This window comes from Trachypithecus francoisi, unplaced genomic scaffold (genome assembly GCF_009764315.1).
Source record: "Trachypithecus francoisi isolate TF-2019V2 unplaced genomic scaffold, Tfra_2.0 Contig00089, whole genome shotgun sequence".
Classification (NCBI taxonomy): Eukaryota; Metazoa; Chordata; class Mammalia; order Primates; family Cercopithecidae; genus Trachypithecus; species Trachypithecus francoisi.
The window spans coordinates 545,642-555,914 of NW_022680470.1; the positions used below are offsets into that span (position 1 = coordinate 545,642).

A 10,273-nucleotide genomic window follows, 5' to 3' on the forward strand; every position below is an offset into this window, starting at 1 on the left:
GAGTACCTGGGACTACAGGTGCCCGCCACCACGCCCGGCTAATTTTTTGTATTTTTAGTAGAGATGGGGTTTCACGGTGTTAGCCAGGATGGTCTCGATCTCCTGACCTCGTGAGCCACCGCGCCCAGCCGAGCTTGTCAGTTTTTATAAAACTGCTTGCTTGGGGTTTTGCTGTGAATCGCATTCATTCTGTAAGTCAATGTGGAAAGGATGGATTCACAGTATTCAGTCTTCTAACCCATGAACACAGTGTTTCTCTTTATTTGTTAGGTGTTTAGTTTCCCTCAGCAATGTTTTCTAGTCCCAATGTTGTATAGGTCTTGCATATCTTTTGTTAGATTATCTCTAAGAATTTCAGATTATTAAATGGTCTTTTAAAAATATCATTTTTTCTGCTGTATGGGAATATTCACATTGCTCCTTGCTAGCATGTAGAAATAAATACAATTGCTTTTTTTTTTTTTTTTTAAGTGAACCTCATCTTGTCATACGAATATTTTGTTTTTTTCCCTTATCTCTCAGGAGGGGACATTTAGGCTCTAGCAGCATCTGCTTTTATGAATAACTGGAATGTGATCTTCTGGCTGTGTTAGTTACTGACTGTATGAACTGGGGCAAGTGACTTCGCCTTCCTGTGCTGTCTTCTTTTCTGGGGCAGATGAAGATAAGGCTTGACTCTTGTCTTCTCCTTTCTGGTTCGTATTAGTATTTTCTTAACGTATAGCTCTTTTCATGTCACATTATTTGTATAACTTTTGAGTTTGGCTTTTTCCACTCAGCCTAATCCTCTGGAGATTCATCCAAGTTGTTACATATTACATAGTTTGTTCAGTATTCCATCAAATACTCAACCATTGAAGGACGTTTGGATTATTTCTAGGTTTTGGCTAATACAAATAAAACTGCCATGTCATTCATATACAGGTGAATGTGAAAATTCACTTTATGTGAAAATAAGTTCTTATTTCTTTGACATAAATGCCCAAGAGTGTGATTGCTGGTCATATGGTAATTGTTTAGTTTGATAAGAAACTGCCAAACTGTTTTCTGGAATGGCTGTACCATTTTATAATCTCATAAGCAGTGGAGGATGATCCAGTTTTTCCCATATCCTCACCATCTTTTTACAATGTAGCCATACTGGTAGATAGGTCGTTGTATCTCATTGTGATTTGAATTTATATTTTCCTCACGGCTAATTATGTTAACCATCTTTTCATGTGCTTGTTTCCTGTCCGTATCTCCTCTGTGGTAAAATATGTCTTCATGCCCTTTTCTAATTGGCTGTTTTTTCTGTTGAGTGCAGAGAGTTCATTATGTATTCTAGATATTTCTAGTCCTTTGGCAGATGTGTGTTATGCAAATGTTTTCTCCTGGTCTCTAGCTTGTCTTTTCATTTCCTTTCATAAAACAAAAGTGTTTAATTTTGATGAAGTCTAATTCATCAGTTTTTTCTTTTGTAGGTCATACTTTTGGTGTCGTCTATTTTGGCCTAGTGCTAGATCCTAAAGACCGTCTCCTATTTTTTTCTAAAAGATTTATAGTTTTATATTTTCTACTTAAGTCATGATCCATTTGGATTTAATTTTGCATAAGGTGTAGACTTAGGCTGAAGTTTGGGTTTTTTGCCCACAGACGTCCAGTTGCTCCACCACCACGTGCTGAAAGGCTGTCCTGCCTCTGCTGAGTTGCTTTTGCACATTTGTCAACAGTCAGTGAGGCATATTTGTGTGGTTCTGTTTTTGGGTTCGCTGTTTATTCCCTAGATTCTTATGCCAGTACCACACAGTTTTGGTTATGGTATTAAAACAACTTTTGAGGTTGGGTAGACTCGTTCCTCCTCCTTATTTTTCTATTTCTATTCTTGTTCCTTTGCCTTTCCGTATACATTTTAGAATAATCTTGACAAAAACTCTTGAGGGAATTCTGGTAGGCATTGCATTAAATCTGTGTATCAGTTTGGATGAGTTGACATAGACACGTGTCCCAGCTCCACCTGGCTCCCTCCCCCTGCGGAGACCTGGGAGTTTGCAGGGAAGTGAACCTGATGAGACTTTATTGGTGAACATCTTCTCTCTTTGTTGTTTTGTATTCTTTTTTGTCTTGCCTCACCAGGCTAAGAAAACACAGGTAGTTTTTTGTAGCATTTTCATAGCTTATATGTATATAACATAAACATTTGTAAGTGCATTTTATACAAGCATCTACGTCTTTTTGCAGTTACAGTGAAATTTTGCTGAAAATAGCTTCTTTATCAAAGTATGGATAAGTGGTGTTCTTATTCTGAAGGCCTGTGAATGAGCCTAATAGGTGCTCTGTGAAATAGCAAAATGTAGATTGCAGTGTGTTTTGGAACTAACCTGTAAGATCAGATTTTATAGAAATAGAGGAAACTGTGATCTTAAAAACAAAATGCACATTTTATTTTTCCCTTATAGGCGTGCCTTCAGATGCCGATTCTTCTGCTGCCAGTAATAAAATAAGTGGTGTAAGTAATTCTAAGCCGAATCGCCCTTCTCTTGCCAAGATTCTCTTGTCACTGGATGGAAATCTGGCCAAACAGCAGGCCTTATCGCATATTCTTACAGCATTGCAAATCACGTATGCCAGGTAGGCTTCTGTGCTAATTTTTGAAATTCTGCAATTATGTGAGCTTTGGGTTTTTGTGATATTTTTTCTTTTCGTTGATCAGATGTCTCCAAGAATGTCATATTATTGTCTTTAAATGCTGTGTGTTGTAAGTCACATGTTCTTTGATGGTGATTGATCATATCTTTGTGTGTGTTTTAATGGGCATTGAAATATGAATTAGAAAACTAACTTGAACATTTTCACTATTCTTTTTGGCCAGTAGACTCTAACAATTAATATTTGGGGGAAGAAAAGAAGAATTAGGTGATACTAATTTATAGTGATGTCTAAGACAACTTAGCATCCCCTTGGCTCACTTGAGAAGGCTGAGTTTTGCCAATGCAGCATTTTGCAGTATTTTTCTGCTGCTTTCCCACAGCCTAGATAAGTTGCCCATCTACTAATGTATCACACCTATGGACCTGATGGGTGTATTGACATAGGAAAATTAGTTTCAGAACAAAAACAGTCATTCAGTAGAGGCCATTGAGTCCTAGCTGCCCAGTATGTGGCTTTCAGTAAACACAAAATTGCCTGCTGGTCAATTATCCAGCCCTCAGCCTCTCACAGCACCCCAAGAGGATTTCTCAGGGACAGCCAGAATCTCATTCTGGTCTGGTTTTTATGTTTGGCAGTTTTTCACCTGCCATTACTCTGGTTTTTCAAATAAATAAAATCCAGAGTAAACATTTTAGCTATTAGCCCAAGGATACAGGTAATAATGTTTGGTTTCCAAAACTCTTTTACATGTATTCAATAAAAATGAGGAAATGCCTCAGTGTGCGTGCTAGTCCTGCCTCGCCACTTCCTGTGGTGCTGTGGAGAAGGGGCAGCTCACCACAGGCCGGGCTTTGTGTCCTGACAGAGATGCCGTTGTCGGGGCCCTGATGCCGGCTGCCATGATTGCCCCGGTGGAGTGCCCCTCGTTCTCCCCCGCGGCCCCTTCCGACACGTCTGCCATGGCTAGTCCCATGAATGGAGAAGAATGCATGCTGGCTGTTGATATGGAAGACAGACTGAGTCCAAATCCATGGCAAGAAAAGAGAGAGGTAAAAGCAACCTTAGATCAGAAGGTAAAAGCGAATCGTAAAGCAACGTTAGATCAGAAGGTAAAAGGTGGCTACTTTGTGTCTAGAAAAGTCTCATTCTGTCATTTAGTTTAGGCTGTTTCTGTGCCTCCCGCTTTGATTTTTGGCGTTACTTAGAAGAATATTCTCTGTAAAGGAGCTTTTAAAGTGCTTAAGTGGAATTAGATTTCTTTTTTAAAAAAATCTAATTCAAAAAATCTTAAAAAAAAAATTTTTTTTTTTTTAAATCTAATTCAAAAAATCATTAAGTGCAAGTTCACAGTCCTTTATCTGCAATTCTGAAACCTTAAAGTTCTGATAGTCAAGAATTTTAGTGACTTATTTTGGGGGAAAAAACCAACTTGAAGATAACGTGAACTCATTTTAGTCTGGTTCATGGATCTGTTGTGAATATTAATAGTTTTCTTGAAACTATGAGTGTACTTGACTTTGCACAACTGTCCTAGGCCCCGCTGGGGGTGGTAGTGGCTATGTCAGGTAGGCAGCATGTTACCTCTGTAAACTCTGGAACATTCTAAACAGCCCAAGTAGTTTTAGGTAAAGCATTTGGGACTTGCGTAGGAAATATGTTACGTTGTTGAGTTTTTCCCCTTAAACGTCCCCTACTGTGCACTCTTCGACTAGATTGCTTCCTCTGAGGACGCGGTGACCCCCTCTGCAGTGACTCCATCGGCCCCCTCAGCCTCCGCTCGGCCGTTTATCCCAGTGACGGATGACCTGGGAGCCGCAAGCATCATTGCAGAAACCATGACCAAAACCAAAGAGGTGAAGAGGCATTCTTCTTTAACTTTGTATTGTGAAATAATCTTAAATGCACACAGAAGTAGAAATGGTACTGAGGAGCGGAACACAGTTGGTTCCTATCCCATTCACCTGGGCTTTCCACTTGTTAGCATCTTTGAAGCATTTGTGGGAATGTTGCAGGACACAGTCCCTGTCACTGCTTACTGCTTCCACGTATATTCCTTGAGTATCAGGACTACAGCTTGATGCAGGATTACTTTCAAACCCACAGACATATTTGGATTTTGCTCATCATCCCAATCCAATCCTTATAGGTCTAGCACCCAACCTAGGATTGCACACTGCCTCTTTAGTCTTCAGTGTGGAACAGTCCTTCGTTTTGACAGACACCACAGGAGTGGTGCAGAATTCTTCTCAGTGCCTCCGCTGGGACTCAGGTGGTGTTGATTTGCTGCATCATTGGTGAGATAGCGCAGGAGTGGTGCAGAATTCTTCTCGGTGCCTCCGCTGGGACTCAGGTGGTGTTGATTTGCTGCATCATTGGTGAGATAGCGCAGGAGTGGTGCAGAATTCTTCTCGGTGCCTCCGCTGGGACTCAGGTGTTGTTGATTTGCTGCATCATTGGTGAGATAGCGCAGGAGTGGTGCAGAATTCTTCTCGGTGCCTCTGCTGGGACTCGGGCATTTCTGATTTGCTGCATTATTGGTGAGATCGCTTATCACTTGGTTAAGGGTCTCCACCAAGTTTCTCCACTGGAAATCAGTAAGTAAGTGTGTTTAGTACTCATGGGAAGACACTTTTGAGATTATGCCAATGTCTTGTTCCTCATTATACTTTTACCTCCCAGTTTTTAGCATCTTAAAAGATTCTAGCTGAATCCATTAGTACCGCGGTGGTGGTCACATTTTCATTTTTCACATTTATTGTTACTTCTGGTTGTAATTGTTGCCATTTTTTTGCAAGAGAAGGCTTTCCCTTCTCATCCATCTGTCTTCTACGTACCTACCTACCTACCTTTCTGTCTGTTTATATTGTGTAGATTCAGGAGTTCCTGTTTTAGTCAAATAGTGACATTCATTACTGTCATTATTTGACACCCAAATTGTCCCAGACTTGGTCATTGGGACTCAGTCATTGGGACTCCTGTGGACTGGTCATTGGGACCTGGTTATTGGGACTCACGTGGACTGGTCATTGGAACCGGATTGGTCGTTGGGACTCCCTTGGACTGATCACTGGGACTCGGTCACCGGGACTCCCATGGACTGGTCATTGGGACTCAGTCACTGGGACTCCTGTGGACTGGTCATTGAGACCTGGTTATTGGGACTCGCGTGGACTGGTTATTGGGAACCCTGTGGACTGGTTCCATTGTCTGATGTGTCCCCGTAATTCTTAGGGGTCTTGCTTCATTTCTGGCACAACAGTGTGCTCGAGACTCATCTTTCACCTACCCTGCCCCTGCCTGGAATCAGCCATTTCTCCAAGAAGCCATGGTTCCTGCTAGTGGCTTGTAGGAGTTGGAAACCAAGATCTGGGTGCTTGCTAAGCCGACTGTTACTGAGTGTCTTTGGTTAGGCCCTCTCAGCAAATAGATCTATACAAACGAGCATTGATTTATCCTTCTGCATTTATCTATATAATAAAAACTATTAACAGCCCACATCAATACTTTTAATTCCAGTCCAGTACCACAGGGCTTATTCACTCTCCCTCTTTCCATATTTTTTTGGTGTATAATGCTTTTATATGTTGCTAGATTTGGTTTGCTGCTATTTCGTTGAAGATTTTTACATCTGTATTCATAAGGGATATGGCTCTGTAGTTTTCTTGTGATGTCTTTGCTTTGGGTATTATGGCAATATTGGCTTCATAGATTGGAGGGTGTTCCTTTCTTTTCTGTTTTTTGGAAGAGTTGGTGAAGGACTGGGGTTAATTCTTTAAATAGTTGGTAGAATTGTATCTGCTCTTCTGGCATATTCCCATCATTCTTTGAGTATTTCCTTTTTGGCACGACACAAAATTCCAGGCTCAACAAGATGTTTTAGGCTCCAACATAGGAATCAGTTGTTTCTCTGACAAGTCCTAGTTCTTTCTGGTGGAGAAGGGCATTTAGAGGTCAAGATCTGGGCCTTTCGTGTGCTTGTTGCTGTTTGGGTGACAGAGCTAGAGAATGAATATGTGTGCGTGTAACATAATAGATACATACATCAGTTTTTTGTTTTGTTTTGTTTTAGACAGGGTCTTGTTCCGTTGGCCAGGCTGGAGTACAGTGGCACAGTCTTGGCTCACTGCAGCCTCAACCTCTTGGTCTTAAGCCATCCTCAGCCTCCCAAGTAGCTGGAACTAACTATAAGCATGCACCACCACACCTGGCTAATTTTTGTATTTTTTTCTTTTTTTTTTTTTTAGAGATAGGGTTTCGCCATGGTGCCCAGGGTGGTCTTGGGCTGGGCTCGAGTGATCTGCTTGCCTCATCCTCTCAAAGTGCTGGGATTACAGGCATGAGCCACGTGTTTGGCCCACATCAGTATTTATGTTGTTATAAATTTACTTATATGGAAAACCACTGGTTCACACCAATATGATTGATTCTCATCCAACTGGGATTCATTCTAGTTTTCACCCTTTCTGTATTTATAACTTTCTTCTCTGACAGTGGGAAACCTGGCTCCTGTCATCAGCAGGCTGTTTACTTACAGTTCAGTCCCCTTAAAGATAATCAACCTCCGATCTTGGCTGTCCCCCACTCCGTGGTGGGCACCCTTCTTCCTCTGTACAGCCTCTGGCACTCCACGGTCACCCTATGTGACCTCTGACCCCCCCCCACCTCCATGTTGACCCAGAGTGTGGCACCTTCCTCACTTGGCCTGGCCCTCCCTCTCCAACCCCCCATGTGTGGATGCCCTCTCCAGCCTGCCAGGGTGCTCCCCACACCAGGCCAGCCCCTGCTCATGTGTGCTCCCTTGCCAGCCTTCTCACCTTGGGAACAAACACTTTATTTTTAATTACATTTGGAACCCTTGATTTATTATGCTGTTACTGCTGGCAGAAAATATGTCCTACGGAAATTATTGATAACCATCTATGGTAAAAAGAAAGACTCTATTTATGAATTAGGTGCTTGGAATCAACTTCTCATGTTTGGCAGTCTCCTGGTGTGAGGGTTTAATGCAGCACTTATTCGAGGAAGGCAACATTTTTGTTTTTAGGTAAAAGGATGATATGATTTCTTTTCCCCAATTTATTTATGAGACATAGGCATTATCCACGTTGTAACCCTGTATTTCTATTATTTCAGTTTTGGCTTGACTCATGAATTTAAGGCAAAGCAATTTTAATATTAGTATTAAGCTATAATTCACATTTTAGGATATGCCGCTCGTGATTTTCTTCCTTGGCAATTCTTCTAGACATATTTTCTTTGTGTGTGTGCGTGTTTTTAAGACACCCTCATTAAAAAAAATGGTAGGTACATTTCAATCTCAAGACTAAAGATATTCTTGTTGATATGTTTCACTGAATGCTTTTGCTGTCCTTCAGTGAGTTATGTTCTGGAATGTCATCATTTATAATGAATTTCACTTACTCCTTGGGTCTCCATGCAGAGGCAGGAGCAAGGTCTGTTTCCCTAAAGGGAGAAGAACCTTGTTCCTAAATCAGAGTGGTGTGATTTCCAGGGACCCTGGTTGGGTCATGTTCCCCTAAGGGGAACATGAGGGGCTGTCCTTCGCCCAGCTTGTTTATGTTTGTGGAAAGAGTCACACTGGATTTGCTGAGGTCCAGAAAGCAGGAGAGAAAAGAGGCACGTCCCTGGCTCTTGTTCTTCCTCTGGGGAGCCAGACTGTGCCTGGGGGAGGAGAAGGGGTTGACATACTCCTGCTCGGCACAGCGGTTCCCATGCTGGGTCAGAAGCGCTGGGAGTCCCTGGCTCTGACAAGGGCCTTTCCACTTTCCGCAAGTTCTGTCCTGATGCTGCCCTCCAGGAGGCTCCTGTGTGCCGACAAGCCAGCGGGGGGGCGGCGCGGCCATCCTGGGCAAGGCACCTCTGTGGGGTGGGAGCTGGGGGTGCAGTGATGCTGCGAATTGGCTCATAGCAAACAAGGAGAGGAGGTGAAGGATCAAGATGCAGTATGTTTAGGCTAACAGGGCAGGAATGGGAAGTAGACGAGTGGTAATGAGAAGACATTTATGTGTGATGTTTTCGGTGAACCCAAGGAGAGAGAGACTATGGAGAGCGTGTTACGTGCCAGTGAGTCATTTGGAATAAGATTCCAGGAAAGAATTATGGAGAGGATCTAGACAAAATATATACAATTATAGAATACAAATGTAGTTTATAAACAATTCCAAGCACACCTTATGGGTAGATTATACAGGATGCAGCTTCATTCCAAAACTCCCCCTGTAGTATCTGCCTGTGCTCCAAACTTGGACCCCGGAATAAATTGTCATTTCTTTGTAGCTTAAGTCATCCCTTTTTGATAAATGCTATTGGTAATACAACAGTTCATTGGTCTTGAAAACATAGTACATGGCTTGGTGGAGATTTTAGGGGCCGTCATTTCTTAATCTGTTTTCTTAAGGTCTTAAACACCTTCAAGTTTCTTACTCGTTGGTATTCATGTGTTCTCTGAGTTTGTGGGTAAACTGGTGACTCTTTATCTCTTAACATATCATTCCTCATGTTAATTGTTGGATGTCATTTGACTTAGGATGTTGAAAGCCAAAATAAAGCAGCAGGTCTGGAGCCTTAGGCCTTGGATGAGTTCACCAGTCTGCTGATTGCGGATGACACCCGTGTGGTGGTAGACCTGCTCAAGCTGTCGGTGTGCAGCCGGGCCGGGGACAGGGGCAGGGACGTGCTGTCTGCGGTGCTTTCCTGTATGGGGACTGCCTACCTGCAGGTGAGTCTCAGGGAGGGCGGGGCCGTCTGACCCTACCTCCTCCACATGGGGCCAACCTCCTCTCCAAGGGAGAGCAGCTGTAGATCGCCGGTGATCTTGTGCTGGATTTCATCCTAGTAGACAGCAGGTTAGGAGCACTCCTTTAGAACAAAACATTTTAGCATTTACCCCAGTGACATCCTTTCCCTGTTTTTTGTTGTTTATTTTTTTGAGACGGAGTCTTGCTCTGTCGCCCAGGCTGGAGTGCAGTGGCGCCATCTCGGCTCACTGCAAGCTCCACCTCCCAGGTTCATGCCATTCTCCTGCCTCAGCCTCCCGAGTAACTGGGACTGCAGGCGCCCGCCACTTCGCCCGGCTAATTTTTTTTGTATTTTTAGTAGAGACGGGGTTTCACCGTGTTCGCCAGGATGGTCTGGATCTCCTGACCTCTTGATCCACCTGCCTCGGCCTCCCAAAGTGCTGGGATTACAGGCATGAGCCATCGCGCCTGCCCCTTTACTTGTTTTACAACTGATTTGTGCGTCTTTTTTTTTTTTTTTTTTTTTTGAGACGGGGTCTTACTCTGTCACCCAGGCTGGAGTGCAGTGGCGTGATCTCGGCTCACTGCAACCTCCGCCTCCCGGGTTCACGCCATTCTCCTGCCTCAGCCTCCTGAGTAGCTGGGACTACAGGCGCCCACCACCACGCATGGCTAGCTTTTTTGTATTTTTTGTATTTTTAGTAGAGACAGGGTTTCACGGTGTTAGCCAGGATGGTCTCGATCTCCTGACCTTGTGTTCTGCCTGCCTCGGCCTCCCAAAGTGCTGGGATTACAGGTGTGAGCCACCGTGCCCGGCCTGATTTGTGCATCTTTTTAAAAATGATTTGTCAGAGTTCTTTAAGTCCCTTTTCTATTGTATGTCT

At 43.2% G+C, this 10,273-nt stretch overlaps 1 protein-coding gene across 1 annotated transcript in view; it reads left to right on the forward strand.

Moving 5' to 3' along the window:
- The window catches only part of LOC117092529 (E3 ubiquitin-protein ligase HERC2-like), a 164,448-nt gene extending 154,965 nt beyond the window's left edge, over positions 1 to 9,483 (forward strand). The window contains 4 exon segments of the mRNA XM_033226255.1: positions 2,439 to 2,610; positions 3,497 to 3,680; positions 4,344 to 4,484; positions 9,179 to 9,483. Coding sequence (XP_033082146.1) covers positions 2,439 to 2,610; positions 3,497 to 3,680; positions 4,344 to 4,484; positions 9,179 to 9,400 — 719 coding nt within the window. The 3' untranslated portion in view covers positions 9,401 to 9,483.
- The last annotated feature ends 790 nt before the right edge of the window (positions 9,484 to 10,273 follow it).